This window comes from Squalius cephalus, assembly GCF_949319135.1.
Source record: "Squalius cephalus genome assembly, chromosome: 24".
NCBI lineage: Eukaryota > Metazoa > Chordata > Actinopteri > Cypriniformes > Leuciscidae > Squalius > Squalius cephalus.
This window is the reverse complement of record NC_137145.1, coordinates 5,032,623-5,050,069: the sequence shown is the minus strand read 5'-3', so window position 1 is coordinate 5,050,069 and position 17,447 is coordinate 5,032,623. Positions and strand designations below refer to the sequence as shown.

The following is a 17,447-nucleotide window of genomic DNA, read 5'->3' as shown; positions in this document are numbered from 1 at the left end:
AAGATTTTTTGCATGATGTTATGCGTTATTTTCATGACAATTACGCTGATTTTCTTGACAAATTCTCATTACTGTACTTTTTCTGGAGGTTTTGTAATTCTCATTCTCAATTATCATTAGAGTTGTATTTCTGTACTACGATTGTTCATTTTAATTGTTTTTTTTTTTAAGTCAGTACAGCTAATGCACTCATAATGTAGCAATATTTAATTTTTTTCACCTCACAGTAATGAAAATACTAAGAAATATCAGAATGCAAAAAATCTTCATGGTCTTTATTAATTTTTATTTTGGGGTGAAATATGATCAGAAATTTTGTGAGATTTAAGGCCCACCAAGAACAATAACTATAACGATAATGTATAACGAAAAAGATAGTTCTAAAAATCATTATAAATATAAAAGAATATCAGAGTCCACACCACAACTATAACGGCACAGAAAAACAATATCGTTGGAATCGCTTTCAGAACGATTTTCCCGCTGATGAACGATTAAAAACACTGACAGCCAATCAGAATCCATCCTGCTTTAAAGAGCTCGAGCATTTAAAGTGACAGACGACAAAACTGCAGCTCGCGCTTAGAATAAACAACGATATCTTCTGCTGGTAACTAATATAGTTATCGTTCTTATCTCAAAGGCTACTGTCCATTAAACAACTCAAATGCTGTTTCCACCAACATTCCTGTCCTCGGATACAGAGATGCTTAAACAGAATTCACTGTGAACTGAAGTGAAACCATACATTCATTCTCATACTTGTTTGTACGCTATTGTATCGTCAGTATCTCTTCCTGAAGTCACCAGTACGGTTTGGTTTGTTATAAGCCTCTAGAGTTCAAAGTGAGCAGTTAACAAACTAAAGCCTCTTCTTTCCTTGCACTATATTAAGATTTTCTAGATCTTCTTGCAGTGACCATAAAGCCAGTTCTGTCCTGAGATCACGTTTCAGAGATCAGTGATTTTTCCATTGTGTTCCTCTCATGCTGAGCTGACATTAGAAACTATTTAAAAACCTTATTCTGGTGTATTCATGGCATGCTGTAAGTACGCTATGCAGTGCATGCATAAAGGTTTCAGCGTTAAAGTGTTCTTTTATTTCATAAATTGTATGAATATCCCAGTGAGTTACCGAGTAAAAAGTATTAGAACGAATTACTCTGAAGAATAGCATTGGATTGTTGTTATAATTGTTTTACTCATTGAAGAGTATGAAATTAACTTGTGTATGATGATTATTCATATATTATTTATAAATGTTTTGTTGCCTTTACAAGAGATTTAAATCTAAAGCAATAAATAGTTCTTTGTTTCTTTTTTACAATGTTTAATGTACAATTACAAACTTGAGAAAAGAAATAAGTTGCATTTTACCTAGTGCCGTCAAATCGATTAATCGCGATTAATCTCATCTAACATAAAAGTTTTTGTTTATATATGTTTCCAAACTTGACCGATACTGTACACACACATATATACATATATACACAAACTTGACCGATACTGTACACACACACATATATATATATATACATACATATTATATAAACAAAAACTTTTATATTAGATGCGATTAATCGCGATTAATCGATTTGACTGCACTAATTTTACCTCAACTGACATTCTTGTATATGATATTTGACTAGTATATACTTCAACTGAAACCAAAACATGGGCATTGCGAGCTCTGTACTGCGCCGTAAGATGTTGTATCATAACCAAAGTTGCAACACATGGAATTAAATTTGTGAGTGAACACATTGGCCAAAGCCTTTTGCACTTTGATTTGTCTGTTTAATTCTCATGTTCCTCTTATTGCACAGGGACTTTGTTTTGTGGGGGTGGGGGGATGCTGTTGCTGCTTGAAACTAATGAAATTCCTTTGAGCGTGCTGCTGGGATTTCCAACCCAGCTCCGTAATCTGCTTTTAATGTTCTCCGTAGTTTCTGCTGAGGAACTGTACGGTAGAGATGCTGTGCTGGTTCCCCTTGTTTGATCATTAGACCACGGTGAAGGTTAAAGATTACGAATGTGAGTTTTCAGGATGCATGGTTGCATTTTCAACTCTGCATTTATTTACTTTTCGGGGTCATGACCTATATTGACCTTTTAAACAGTTCAGGGTGTTGTATTGCATACTAAGCACACTTTGTTTTGGGTTCACTAAAGTGTGAGAACACTCTTGTCTTCCATTACACAAGTGAAATAATGAAAAAGAATGAGGTGTGAGTTTTTTTCATATTTATTTTTTAAAAACAAACTAATAATGATTTTCCACACGCTTTTTCCTATCCTCAAGTTGCTCCTCTTTAAAGGGAAATGCAAAACGCAAATGTACTGTACCTCCCAAGAACACAATCGTATTTAAAGCAATGTGTATATAGTATTTTGTATTTCTGTTTGAATTCTTATGATGTATATCTAAGAGATATTTCTCTAATAAACACCTCTTTTGCTCAGTCTGTCTGTGCAGTGCATTTATTCCAGTGGCAAAAACATTTTGCAAGCTGTAAAACATTGCGGTAGGTTTTTAACTCATAAACTCTTTCTTTGCTACTCTGTGCTAGAATCGTTTAAAACCTGTAAATGTTTAAATAAACCCTCTCTGTTTTCGACTGCACAACCAGATAAAGGCGTTTATTTATTTTTTCAAAGAGCCTTGAGAAGATGCTAATCTCACAGGCTGACGCTCTTCAGTGCCGTTGTAGGCGTGGTTTCCCATGCCAGTCCGTTCTCCGATTGGTCAAGCGCGAACTTCCCGTTCTGTCATTGGTCCATCAGTGACACGACGTAGCGTCCGTTCGAAAAAGAAACTGTGTTCATTGTGGCTCCAGACTTCGGGGCCACGTCTGTGCCTGTTTCTTAAGAATCTCCGAGCCAACATGGCGGCCGGACCTAGCCAGTTTCCCTCACCGTTTTATATGAAAACAAGAGAAAAAGTAGGAGGGTAGCAGCAACAACATCAGCAGCGTCACATGATTCATAAAGCCAGGCTGTCCTGTTCCAATATGGTGGTCAGCTTGGCGGAGCTGCGTCTCCCGTTGATCATATCGTTCCTGTGCGGGTTCGGAGCCTGCAGCCCTCAAGAAGTGCAGGTTTTCGGGCTGCGCCTGGAGGACGCCAGCGAGCTGGTGTACCTGCGCAAACGGGTCATCGTAGCTCCACACGGGACCAATTTCACGCTCAGGTTGTTTGGGTCCTACCTGTCCAATGAGACCTGGCCGTGGGTCGAGTTCGCCGCGCCTGGAGACGGTTCGGTTGACCCGTGCGCGTCGGAGGATAGCCGCGGTTCCGCTGCGTTCAAGGTGCACCGCTTGGTTGAGACACAGGAGGAAAACAGCAGGCTTATAGAAGTCTATACCAAGCCTGCAGCATCCGAGACGACGAATAAAGATGCAGAGCCTGTTTTCCATCACATCTGCGTCTTAAAGGGCCAGACGTGGGGGTCATTTGGGTCGGACAAGTTTCTAATTAAGGACCCGGGTGTACCATCTGATTTCATTCCGTTATGGGGTTCGGTTTTGGTGCTTGTACTTCTGGTTTTGATTTGCTGTGTGGTCAGATGCTTGAATCTGAGTTTGCTGTGGCTGGACCCACTGGAGCTGTATGTTCTGCACAGCTGTGGTTCAGAGGATGAGAAGCGGGCGGCCAAGCGCCTCAAGCCCATCCGGAGGAGAGGAAACGTTTTGGTGTGCTCGCTCCTGTTCATTTGTGCATTGGGTCACTCTGTGCTCGGTGTTCTGTTGTACCGCCTCTATGGGTCCATCCTCCCCGCCGTGTTCACTAGCGGCTTCCTCATATTCCTCCTGGCTGAGTTGGTTCCTCATATTGTGTGTTCGGGTTATGGGTTCCAGATGGCACCGGGTTTGATATGGCTGGCCCAGATCTGTCTCATTCTGACGTGTCCACTTTCATGTCCTCTCGGACTCCTGCTGGACTTGATCCTCCACCGGGACGTGAGCACCTGCGGCATCCGCGAGAAAACCATGGAAATGATTCGGACTAGTGTGAACGATCCGTATAATGAGTTTGTCAAGGTGGAGTTCAGTAAGGGTGCTCTCAGGACCAAAACCGTGGAGGATATCTTGACCCCTCTGAAAGATTGCTTCATGCTGCCTTCCACGGCCGTTCTGGACTTCAGCACCATGTCTGAGATCATGCAGAGCGGATACACTCGCGTCCCTGTGTACGAAGAGGAGAGGTCCAATATCATCGAGATCCTGTACGTGAAAGACTTGGCGTTGGTTGATCCAGAGGACCGCACTCCCATGACCACCATCACGAAGTTCTACAATCATCCTCTGCATTATGTTTTTAATGACACCAAGCTGGATGCAATGCTGGAAGAATTCAAAAAAGGCATGTCAAATCCCAAGCCGATGCCTTCAAACTACATGTATCGGTGTTCGACCTTTATTTGACTTAGGCCCATATTGAATGCATATAATATTTGGGGTTTTATTTTCATCAAACTTTTTTTATTTTTTATTTAAGTATTAATAATTCTTATTATACACTGCCCGGCCAAAAAAAAGTCACCATTTGGATTTAAATAGGCAAATGTGTCAATGATTGGATCATTATTCAGTGATTATTATGTTTCTAGCATGTTATATGTTTGGCAACAGTTCTTCTAACCCTCATTGATGGAGTGTGTGCTTTTCATTTCTTAAACAACCATGTATGAGACACATCATGGCCATATTCCAGGATGACAATGTCAAGATTCATCAGGCTCAGATTGTGAAAGAATGGTTGTGAGGACAACCATTTTCACACATGAATCTTCTCCTCTGAGTTCAGAGCTTAAATTCACTGAAAGTCTTTGGGATGTGCTGGAGGAGACTTTACATTGTCAATACAAGATCTTGACCAAAAATTAATGCACTTCTTGATGGAAATAAATCAATACCATCAAGAGGTGCATACATTTTTCCTACATGGTTGTTTAAGAAATGAAAAGCCACACACTCCATCAATGAGGGCTAGAAGAACTGTTGCCAAACATATAACCTGATAGAAACATTAATCACTGAAATAATGATCCAATCATTGACTCTTAAGCATTCGCTTATCCAAACAGCGACTTATTTTTGGCCGGGCAGTGTATAATAATATAATAAATAATATATTTAAATGTGTATGTTTTTATTATTGTTATTAATCTGTCATAATGGGTTAGTAGTGTCTTGATATTTTGATAATCATAATCAGATGCCTTAAAACTAGGTGTATCGGTGTGCAACTAATATTTTAACAATTAGGAAAGTTAGTATGGGACTTAAACAGACCCATGTTAGCCCTACAGAATCACCAAATGTTGATCAAAGAATTACATATTGATTCCTAATTTTGATTCCAATAAGGTAAAAGAAAAAAAAGCCTATCTGCAAGCATTTTTGTTGGCATGATTAGGCCGATATTGATTGCATATAAATATTCATGCTTTTGTGTTTACAAAATTTTTATTAAATATTTAATTTTATATCTTATTATTCTTTTTCATAATACATCTAAAACAGTGTTTATAATATCAGTGTTTATTACACATCTTTCTTTAATACTTGATTCAGATCACTGCATTTATTTTTATTTTTTCAAATATTTTATGACAATTCATATCTGTTGTATACTTAACATTAACGCCACTATGGCTAGTGGTTTTCCAAAGTTACTAGTCACTCATCATTTTCACTGGCTACAATTTTGACCAATACCATGGAGAAAAACTGCCATAAAGATATTTTTAATATCTCATAATTTGGCAGCAGGAATATTAGGCTGCTGTCACTTTAAGACCTGATGCACAGATCCATTATACTGTAACACATGCATATTCTTTCTCAACTGTTTACATTCACTTAATACATAACTGACTGTGTTTACATTGATATTCACCAAGATCTGCATTTTTACATTTTTTTGTGTGTATTTGATTGTTTAAGTGCAATAAGAAACGAGAAAGATCTCATTTTAGTACTGGGAGGTGGCTTTATGTGAACGCACTTTGGTTGGAATTAGTAAAATTATGCTCTATCCCACGCTGAAATTCAAGCCCTGTATCACCAAAACAATGCAATTTTAGAAACTTAAAACAAAGTCATTGCAAAGCTGCTTCCTCTAAAGCAAATGTTCTCTGTCTGTCCTCACAGGAAACTCACACCTGGCCATCGTTCAGAAGGTGAACAATGAGGGCGAAGGAGATCCGTTCTACGAGGTTCTGGGGCTGGTCACGCTGGAGGACGTTATTGAGGAGATCATCAAATCTGAGATCCTGGACGAGTCTGATGGTTACAGTGAGTAGCTGTATGCTGTGTTTTTGAGTTGATACCTGTTGTATCATTTGATCTGAATTATAATGTGTTTGGTCTCATTCCACAGTGGACATGAAGGTGAAGCGTCCGATGGCCCCGTTGGAGATTCCCCTGGAGCCGCGCGGCGTTCATGACGAGTTCTCCATCTTTAAACCTCCAGAGGGCGAACCGAAGATCCGCACCTCTCCTCAACTGTTGCTGGCCACCCACCGCTTCCTATCCCGAGGTCTGTCTGCTTCAGTATGAACCTGTTTATTATCATTAAGGTGTCAGGGTGCCTTGGAAAAATCTGGGAATTTTTGAATTTTCTAGTTGATCTCTGCTATAAAATAACTAGAAATTGCTCTTTGTGTGATCTGTGTAAAATGACTTTTACAATCCTTATCCAGTATTCATGAACAACAACAAAATAATGGAAATGCATTGGTCAGAAGGGAACCCTTCAGTGCTTTCGGATGGTAAAATCATTAGTACTCAGCCTCAAATGGCTTATTCTTCTCAAGGGGAAAATGTAAAATAGCAAAAAATATTTTATAAAGTGAATAACAGAGAAAAAGGTAGCCATTCTAAAAAATGCTTTAATAATAATCATAATCTCAACCAAAAAAAAAAAACACACTATCGTTAATTAAAGGGATAGTTCGTCCAAAAATGAAAATTCTGTCATCATTTACTCAGCCTCAAGTTGTTCCAAACCTGTATGAGTTTCTTTCTTCTGTTGAACACAAAAGAAGATATTTTGAAGAATGTCGGTAACCAAACAGTTGATGGACCCCATTGATTTTCATAGGATGGAGGGGAAAAAAATACTATGGAAGTCAATGGGGTCCAACAACTCTGTTTGGTTACCGACATTCTTCAAAATATCTTCTTTTGTGTTCAACAGAAGAAAGAAACTCATACAGGTTTGGAACAACTTTAGGCTGAGTAAATGATGACACTATCCCTTTCAAAGCAACTTGTCATATTTATATAATTATTCTACTGATGTGTGGTCAGATCTTCGAGCGTGAGTCATCCGATGTTAGAGCTGAATCACTTTTAAATCACTCTCTTTATCTGCTGTTATGTTTATATACAATATACAACACTGTTCAAAAGTTTGGGGTGAATAAGATGTTTTTTGGGGGGGGGGATAATACTTATATTCACCAAGGATGCATTTAATTGATCAAAAGTTTCAGTAAAGACATTTATAATGTTACAAAAAATCCTGAAAAATGTATCACAGTTTCTACAAAATATTAAGCAGCACAACTGTTTTTATTGATAATAATCAGAAATGTTTCTTGAGCAGCAAATCAGCATATTAGAATGATTTCTGAAGGATCATGTGACACTGAAGACTGGAGTAATGATGCTGAAAATTCAGCTTTGCGTCACAGGAATAAATCACACATTAAAATATATTCAAATAGAAAACTAAATTGTAATTTTTAATGTACTGTATTTCACTGAAAAAAAATGATTCGTTGAATTTAATTAAAAAAAAAAAAATGGTAAGTGGTTGCACACAATTGATTTTAGCTACATTTAAACAAATGCATTAAGTTGAACTTAATCAATTTTAGTTCAACTTAATGCATTTGTTTAAATGTAGCTAAAATCAATTGTGTGCAACCACTTACCATAAAAAAATTGATTAAATTCAACAAATAATTTTTTTCAGTGTTGATGCAAGCCTTTCAAAAACACATCTTACAGGCCCCAAACGGTATATTTGTTAGCCTGACAAGAAGGAAGTGCTCAACTTTTAAAGGACATTCCCAGTCTCTCGGATCAATGGCGGGACGATTTGTGCTTGTTATGTGCCGGTTAATGGACATGATTTGCTTGTTATGTGCCGGTTAATGGTGGTGAGTTCATCCGCCAGTAAACACTGCACCTCTGTCTGTTTCAGAGGTGGAACATTTCAGCCCTCAGCGCGTGTCAGAGAGAGTCTTATTTCATCTGCTGCGGCACCCCAGCGTCAACCAAGAAGTGAAGTTTGACCCCGGGAACCGGCTCAGTCCTGATCACTACCTGTACACGCGGAACCACCCTGTGGATTACTTCATTCTGCTGCTGCAGGTGCGAGACACACACATCACAGGACACACACACTCGTTTATGGACATGTGTTCCATGTTAGGCACTTTATAAGCTGGTAATGCTCATAAATACAATATCTAAATATGATAGTATTAGTAGTAGTAGTAGTGCTTTTATTATCAAAATATTAACATTTAAAATGATATTTTGCTAATCATATATATCATTAGATGAAAATGCAAAAATGTCTCCACCCTAAAAATATTTTTATTAGGTTTAAGCAGGAGATAAAAACAGTGCAAACGTTACGGCTGTCTGCCTTCGTCAGGGTTTAACATTTGATAATAATTTCTGTTGTATTATTTTGAAAATTATAGTTATATTGAAAATATTTTGCAAATAAGTAAATATTATGTATTAGTATTAACCTGTCAGAATGTGTTAATGGTGTTTAAACTTTTTTTAAATAAAATTTCTTATCATAAATTCACATTCTTGATCATAAGCCGCTTTCCGACCAAGTAGTTACAGGAACTTAGTTATAGGAACTGTCCACTTCTAAACAGTTCTAAGAACTACTCTTCCCCAAACTCGGTTTTGCTGTTTGCGTTCGCACTGGCCGAGTGACCATAGAGCTGGTAAGTCCCGCCCCTTCCGTAAAACCCCAAGTGGACCTCTAGGTTGAAAAATGGTCAATGCAAGTGAATGTGAGAAAATAATTATTTTCTGGTCCCGTTTGAATTGTGCCATGAATGTGAACATATGTTGTCTGTGAATTTTTTATATAATTTTTCATGTTACGAGTTTGACAGTATATTGTATGATTCTTTGGCTAGCAGTTGTGGAAAAGACATAACGAGAAAGACTACATGTCGCCTATGTGACGTCACCCCATAACACATTTTCCCTCCATTTGTCAAATCACGGTGCTAATGCTGCGATAATCTATGGAGACAGATCGAGATGCCTGTGTGTTTTGTACCCAAATGTCACCATTCAAACCAAATGGGCTGTTCTTTCTTCAGATTCGCGTCGAAAGCAGTGAAGAGTTGTAGTCCACAAAGTGCTCTCACACAAAGTCTAACCGTATCAAACTTCTACCAGCTAAATTGTAGCATTCTTTACACGAAAAGTTATATTAAAAATTCACAGACAACATATGTTCACATTCATGGCAAAATTCAAATGGGACCAGAAAATAATTATTTTCTCCCATTCACTTGCATTGACGATTTTTCAACCTAGAGGTCCAGTGGGGTTAGCGGAAGGGGCGGGACTTACCAGCTCTATAGGAACTGGTAGGAGGGGTAAGGGAGTGACGCAAGCATGGTGACTTTTATTTTGACGGCGCAACGGACCTTTATTTTGGCGGCGCTGAGAACGCCAGAGCAAACAATGCTCGCATTCTCTGTGTTTATTAGTTAACAATCTGTCTAACAGTACTGTTTAACATGTTATTAGATAGAACTGTTATAGAAAGTAGACAGTATATGAAAAAAAGGTTATTAGCCTATGCCGTGTGGTTGATGTCCAGTGTTGCTAGCTGAGCAGAAATACATAATCATGTTTGACTTGGTCCCTTCAAAGTTGCGTTGGATTTTCTCTTCAGCATAAAGGTTTAGAGACCCATCTATCACTGTTTTCCATGTTTGTATCTAGTTTCTGGAGTAAATATATAGGCTATAATCTGTGTGTTTACATATAGCTGTTTTAAAAATGGCGGGTGCTGGTGTTCCGCGTGTGTTCGGTCATCAGCGTACACTAACGTCACGAGTAGTTCCTATAGTGCTGGTTTAGACCGAGTCTGAAGTAGGAGCTAAATTAGTTCCTCCAAATGGAGTTCCTAGAACTAAAATCGTTCCTAGTTCCTGCGGTGCGAACACGCCGACATCCGGGTACTTTAGCCAATAGTTCTAGGAACTGTGAAAAGGTTCCTCCGGTCGGAAAGCGGCTATAGTGTATGTAAGGCACTTTATAAGCACTGGTGTAAATAATATATACAATATCTAAATATGATATTAGTAGTAGTTGTAGTATTTTTATTATTAAAATATTATTATTTAAAACAACATTTGAAATTTCAATATTTGATCATTTAACATTGCTAATTTAATAATAAACGCCCGTTCACACCAAGGATAATTATATAGATAACAATAAGGATATAGTTCTAAAAAATATATACATGTATGTAAAAAAACATAGTCCACAACACAACTATAGCGATAATGACAGAGAAATTATACTGTTGGAATCACTTTCAGAACGATATTTTCCGCTGATGAACGATAAAAACATTGACAGCCAATCAGAATCCATCCTGCTGTAACGAGCTCGAGCATTTAAAGTGACAGACATAAACTACAGCGCGCGCTTAGAATAAACAGAACAATATCGTTGCGTTGGTGAGGACGCTAATTTAGTTATAGTTCTTGGTGTGAATGGGCCCTAATATTAATAATTAATATGTAATAATAATGAATCATAACAATAATACTTATTGTATAATAATAATTATTGTTGTTATTTTAACTATTTAAATGATATTTAATACATTACATTTTGCCGTAAATAAATATTTAAACATTGATACATGAATTATTTATTATTAATAATCTTATTAATGTGTCAGTAGTAGTGGCTTTAGAAGAGCTCAATTTCTTATTATAATTTCGCGTTCTTGATCCATTTATACAAGGGAGAGTTTGGCCATATTTCAGCCTAAAATAAAAAAATAGGTCATGTACGCGTAAAATGTAAATAATATACCATAATTTTTGTAACAAAATATTAAATAGCTTATTTATATTAATTGAAATTAATATTTTGAATTATAAGATACAAATGTGTATTTTTTTGGCAAGATATTTGTGTGATATATATGTGTGTGTGTAGGGCCGTGTGGAGGTGGAGATCGGGAAAGAGGGATTAAAGTTTGAAAACGGCGCGTTCACTTACTACGGCGTCTCAGCGCTCACAGCTCCCTCCTCAGGTACGGGATTTATGAGAATCACAGATCATCTCTAAATCCATCATTCTGATCATCTATTTATAATGCTGCTTAACAAAAACAAAGAACGCTGACTCATGAATGCTGGCTTCAAAATTCATGATAGTCAAAGACATTCAGTAAGCTGTAGGGCAACAAAACAAAAAACGGCTGATTCTGCAAGCCTTTTGTGTTTTGGAAGCAAAACAGCCATATGGGACTATTGTTTAAATGTTGATGTTTCACCTAACCAGTCACGCCACAAACTTTCAGCGTTGCTCTGTCCTCGCTGAGAGTAACATGCTGCACCAAGTGGCAAGTTTGCATCCAATCAGAACATATTTATTGATTAATGCACAGTTTAGTGGATTGGAATTTTAAACCAATGAGATTTTACTGTGGGCGGGGCTTCCAACTTAACAGCAAAAATGTGACCTTGGATCACAAAACCAGTCACGAGTCGCACGGGTATATTTGTGGCAATAGCCTACAATACATTGTATGGGTCAAAATTATCGATTTTTCTTTTATGCCAAAAATCATTAGGATATTAAGTAAAGATCATGTTCCATGAAGATATTTTGTAAATTTCCTACCGTAAATATATAAAATCTGTATTTTTGTGAGTGAATGCAGCGCAATCGCCAACATAAATGCACAACTTTAAAGAGATAGTTCACCCAAAAATGAAAACTCTGTCAGTAATTACTCACCCTCATGTTGTTCCAACCCCGTAAGACCTTCGTTCATCTTCGGAACACAAATTAAGATATTTTTGATTAAATCTGAGAGCTGGATCACTCCTCCATAGGCTTCTAAGGGACTGAAACTTGCTGGCCCAGAAAATGTATTAAAGACATCGTTAATATAGTCCAAGTGACTCCAGTGGCTCAATCTTAAGTTTATAAAGCGACGAGAATACTTTTTGTGCGCAAAAACAAACAAAAATAACGACTTTATTCCACTTTTCATTTCCTTCTCTCTGGGCCTCGAGTCTTTTCACGTAGTGTTTAAGCGTAGCGCGTCTGTGTTGCACGTCACCACGTATCACACATGACCAGCGTCGGCCAATAGTGAGCCTACGTGGTGACGTGCAACACAGACGCGCTACGCTTAAACACTACGTGAAAAGACTCGAGGCCCAGAGAGAAGGAAATGAAAAGTGGAATAAAGTCGTTATTTTTGTTTGTTTTTTTGCGCACAAAAAGTATTCTCGTCGCTTTATAAACTTAAGATCGAGCCACTGGAGTCACTTGGACTATATTAACAATGTCTTTAATACATTTTCTGGGCCAGCAAGTTTCAGTCCCTTAGAAGCCTATGGAGGAGTGAGACAGCTCTCAGATTTAATCAAAAATATCTTAATTTGTGTTCCGAAGATGAACGAAGGTCTTACGGGGTTGGAACAACATGAGGGTGAGTAATTACTGACAGAGTTTTCATTTTTGGGTGAACTAACCCTTTAATGGAGATTTTCTCAATGTTTCGATTTTTTTGCGCCCTCAGATTCCAGATTTTCAGACAAATATCGTCCTATCCTAACAAACCATACATCAATGGAAAGCTTATTTCTTCAGCTTTCAGATGATGTATAAATCTCAATGTAAAAATTTGACCCATGTGACACAATTGGGTCACAAATGTAAAACAGTTACATAGATCAGTTTTAGCAGTAGCGGTTGGTTAAGACACAATCCCAGATAAACATCAGAGTAAGTGATAAGATTTATCACCTGTTGTTTTATTGTGTAACGCCTGATTAGGTCCACAGTGTTATTGCACTACCATTAATGTCAGCAGTCCATGTCGTGATATATTGACCGTAAAGAGTGTGGGTGTGTTCAGTCCACCAGTCTCCGGTGTCCACCCAGCATCAGTCCCCCAGAGACCCCTTTGAGCTGGGAGAAGCCACCAGCCCGTCCAGCTACTGTCCCGACTACACAGTACGAGCCCTCACAGACCTGCAGTTCATCAAGGTGAGCGCACTACTTTCCTTTTACTTCTTTTGTGCTTCCTTTTTTTTTTTTGCAATAAGGTGACATTAGTACGTATTTGATCACTGAGCATTGATTATGAATCAAAATTAACCCTATTTACTTTCATAATTCATGTTCCAAGTCTAATTGTGCATGATTCCTCAATGCATTTTTTTTTAAGTAAAAATGTTTCTCCTTCATTTTAATAAAAAAAATCTTGCTCCATCTTTGTCACACTTCAATTTCAGCTGATGTGTTTTTCTATTTTTCTCAATATAGCAAGATTTTTTATTTTCTGGTAAAATATTAAAAAATGTAATTATATGATTAAATACTCAAACATTAGTAATGTAATTACTATTGTTGCTGATGTTATTTTAACATTTAAAATGAAATGTTAAATATATAAAATAATATATTAATATAATTAAATATTATGTTAAATATTTATATTTATTATTAAATAAAATTAATTTATTTTTTATTTGTTTTTTAAATACTCATACATTGCTAATTTAATTACTATTGTTGTTGATATTCTTATTTTAACATTTAAAATTGAATATTAAATATATTAATATAATATTATATATTATATTAAATAGTTATTTTTATTATTATAATTTTAACATTTTTAAAATATTTTTAAATATTTAAATGCTCAATCATTGGGTAATTTCATTACTATTTTTGTTGATATTTTAACATTTAAAATTATATTTAAAATACAATATAAAATAGCAATTAGAATAGTTTTTTTATAGATAAAAGTTTTTTTTTAGCTCTGATGTGTGCAAATTACATAATTGAGTCTCACTTACAACCTCAGAACATTTAAATATTTGCTTAACTCTTTGAATATTTTGCGATACACATGAAATATTATTTGTATGCCTATAACCTTGGAATATAAGTCAACAGTTTTATATTGTACTGTTTTATTTTTTCATTTGATGTATGTAATTGTAGTTCATTTCCCTCATGAAAGATTTGACGTGCACAGTGTTGCATTGTTTTCTCAGACATTTTTTGCTTCAAATTAAAGTTTGTAATGTTGTGAAGTGAGGCTTTTACTTAGGAGCTTGTCATTGAAGAATTTTTTAGAAAGATTATTTGACTTTTTCATCGCACATGGGTAATGTTCATGTATAACCTTCATAAAAGGATGCATTTTCTTTTCCTGCTGTTAAATCCGTCCCGTGTCCCACAGGTGACCCGTCTGCAGTACCTCAACGCCTTGATGGCGTCCCGGGTCGCCCAGAGCCCCGACCCCCCTGAAATTAAGATCCTGCCCAACAGTCAAACCAAACTCCTGAACGAGAAAAACACTACTCAAGGTGCGTGGCATGAACACAGCAGCACACATGCACGAAACACACCACAACATTGTGTGACTCAGTGCTTTGTATCTTGCTCTGTAATTGGCTAGCATTGGAATGTTGTGGCGTCTAAACATGCAAGAACAAGTCAACCGGGAATCTCTATAAAAGTGTGTTAAACGAGAGGCTTCAGTCTACATCCCTCTCTTCTGCTGAACTAAGACTGTGTTCTCTTTCTCTGTCTTTTTCTCTCCTTCCCTTCATTTTCTCCTTCCCTTCATTTTTCTTTCTTTTTGTCTCCATTAGACTTTCAGCTCCACTATTCATTCTTTGACGCTATTGACAACTACTGTTAGTGTACTTTGCATGAGGTAAATGCAAGTGATAAGCATGATACGTTAAGTTTGAAACGTGTATCCCATCAGCACTCGAGGCATCACAGAGAGCGCCACCAGGTGGTTGGTATGATACATCAGTGCATGCCAAATGATACGGATAGCGGTTACATTTGAACGCATCACTGATATGAGCTTAAGTCAGTCTTTTTTCCCCTAACTTTTCCCCTAATAACCCTCTTCTATATTAATGCTGTCTGTTGGCACCACCACATTAAACTCTCAGACAGGATATAAATGTCCAGGTAAGTCTTCTTATGAAGTTTCCTTTACTCTGTCTAGCAAACTGGTAACTAATTACAGCTGTTTTTGAGCCAATTAATAAATAAACTTTAGCCAAAGATGCTTTGTACAATTCCCTTTTAATATAGTAGGCATATATTGGAAGCCTATATTAACAGTATTTATTTACTTACTTACTTACCTATTTACAATTCAAATAGTAAATGGGTGAATCTTACAAAACCTGTAAAGGAATATGTAACCATATTTCACTCCAAAATCAAATGAAATAAATAAAAAATGATATTAGTGTAAATAAAGTTGCAGCTTATGCACATTATCTTGCCATTCTCATTACTATAAAAAAAACAAAAAACTGATATACATATTTCAATTGTAAAATATGTAAACATCATATTAGTATTAGTACTCACTTAAAAGCAGCAACATTAAGTAATGTAAAATTACTTTTATTACAGTAATGAGAATCCAATGAGAATAGAAAATAACTCAAAAGTTTCTATTCTCATTAGATTCTCATTACTGTAATAAAGTAATTTTACACTTAATATAATTTCACAAGGGCTAAATTGTCATAAAAATAATGTGAAAAATTTAGGGCTGTCAAACGATTAATCGTGATTAATCGCATCCAAAATAAAAGTTTGTTTTTACATAATATATGTGTGTGTACGGTGTATAATTATTTTCTATATATAAATACACACACATGCATGTATATATTTAAGAAATATTTGCATGTATATACTGTGTATATATATTTATATTATATATAATTTATATTATATATAAATATTTTATATATAAATAACACATTTTTCTTAAATATATATGCATGTGTGTGTATTTATATATAGAAAATAATTATACTCCGTACACACACATATATTATGTAAACACAAACTTTTATTTTGGATGCGATTAATCGCGATTAATCGTTTGACAGCCCTAGAAAAATTACAAAAAAAATAAATGGCCACAAAATATGCCTCATTTTCTTAATTCTTCTGCAAAATATATATTTTTATTATATATAAAATAAAAGGGGAATAGATCAAATTAACATTTATTTCAATTTCGGGTATGAAATATGTTTTTGTGGTCTCCAATACTCTCTTTGTCAGGTTAGAAAATTCTGTTATAAACAGTAATTTTATATAGGGAAAAATTGGCTATGAATAATATCATAATGTAATAATCAGCATCAGGCAAAGTGTCTAAATCGATGCATCCAAAGCTTTATTTGTATATCTCTATACTGTACTTGTCTTCCGATAATAAATAAGCTACTAATATATGACAGATGTCTCAAAGTTACAATCATTCATTGGTCTTAAAATGAAATGGAAGTTGTTTCTCAATCTACAATTTGCAAACACTTTTGAAATCTCAACCACAGTATTTTGGTCATTTTGGACACGCTCCAGTGAATGATGTCAGAACATGAGAGATGAATGCGTGTTTTTGACGGATGGTTTTCGTTCTGGTTTCCTGGGATCTGCAGGTGTGAGCAAGAGCCAGGAATCTAGCACAGACGAGGAGCTTCACAGCCAGAGAGGAGCGTTTTGACCTTCTATCTAACCTTCCTCGAGAACTCACAAGGATTTTATTATGACAACTAATTTGTTTGTTGCCGTCTCATATGAATCTTTTACTCCTGGAATGCAGCGATTGAGCCAGATGGAGGGACTGTTGAGGAAAACATGAGGAGACGTGTCATTCTGGTCAGATGGGATCAGTTCTCGCTCTTCTGCTTATTCAGCCGTCGCCTCTGATGTCACTTCCTCTGTACGCTCTGTTTGAGTTCACTTATTTTCTTAAGATGTATATGTGTGCATATGTACTACTAAATTAAATGGTGTTGTGCCAAGATCTTACTATTCCTGTCATATCATAGCAGTATTACAGCCCTGAATGCAACGTCTCCGTATTGTCAAGCCCTAATGTGCCAAAATGAGTTCAGAGCGACCCTCGTTCCAAACACACGAGCTTGTGTTTTCAATGAACAACATATTTTCGCAGCTCTCTCACCATATAATGGCATTTCATAGTGGCTACAGCTCTTGCCGTTAGCTATCACAATTTAAAATTAGAGTAATTTCCCCAGATTTAACTTGAGAACCCGAATATCCAATGAATCACTGCTGTACATATTTCAAGTTGACTAAACTTAAAGA

The 17,447-nt window shown here is 36.3% G+C and overlaps 1 protein-coding gene across 4 annotated transcripts; it reads left to right on the top strand.

Moving 5' to 3' along the window:
* Positions 1-2,260: 2,260 nt before the first annotated feature.
* cnnm3 (cyclin and CBS domain divalent metal cation transport mediator 3) lies at positions 2,261-17,142 on the top strand. 4 transcript variants are annotated; one of them, XM_079861527.1, is made up of 10 exons: positions 2,261-4,362; positions 6,156-6,299; positions 6,385-6,543; positions 8,218-8,387; positions 11,244-11,340; positions 13,183-13,313; positions 14,524-14,650; positions 14,939-15,003; positions 15,254-15,272; positions 16,775-16,851. In XM_079861527.1, the coding sequence occupies exons 1-8, from the start codon at positions 2,979-2,981 to the stop codon at positions 14,986-14,988; spliced, it is 2,262 nt and encodes a 753-aa protein (XP_079717653.1). In that variant the 5' UTR covers positions 2,261-2,978; the 3' UTR covers positions 14,989-15,003; positions 15,254-15,272; positions 16,775-16,851. The 4 variants fall into 4 exon arrangements, 3 of the variants coding, with proteins under 3 accessions (XP_079717653.1, XP_079717654.1, XP_079717652.1); XR_013820036.1 differs by having other exon boundaries at positions 14,939-15,272; positions 16,775-17,142; XM_079861528.1 differs by lacking the exon at positions 14,939-15,003 and having other exon boundaries at positions 16,775-16,842.
* The last annotated feature ends 305 nt before the right edge of the window (positions 17,143-17,447 follow it).

Coding starts and splice junctions, on each gene's coding strand:
- cnnm3 (XM_079861526.1), top strand. CDS start 2,979: ATGATTCATAAAGCCAGGCTGTCCTGTTCCAATATGGTGGTCAGCTTG. Junction 8,388..11,243: donor ACTTCATTCTGCTGCTGCAG/GTGCGAGACACA, acceptor GTGTGTGTGTAG/GGCCGTGTGGAGGTGGAGAT. Junction 11,341..13,182: donor GCTCACAGCTCCCTCCTCAG/GTACGGGATTTA, acceptor GGGTGTGTTCAG/TCCACCAGTCTCCGGTGTCC.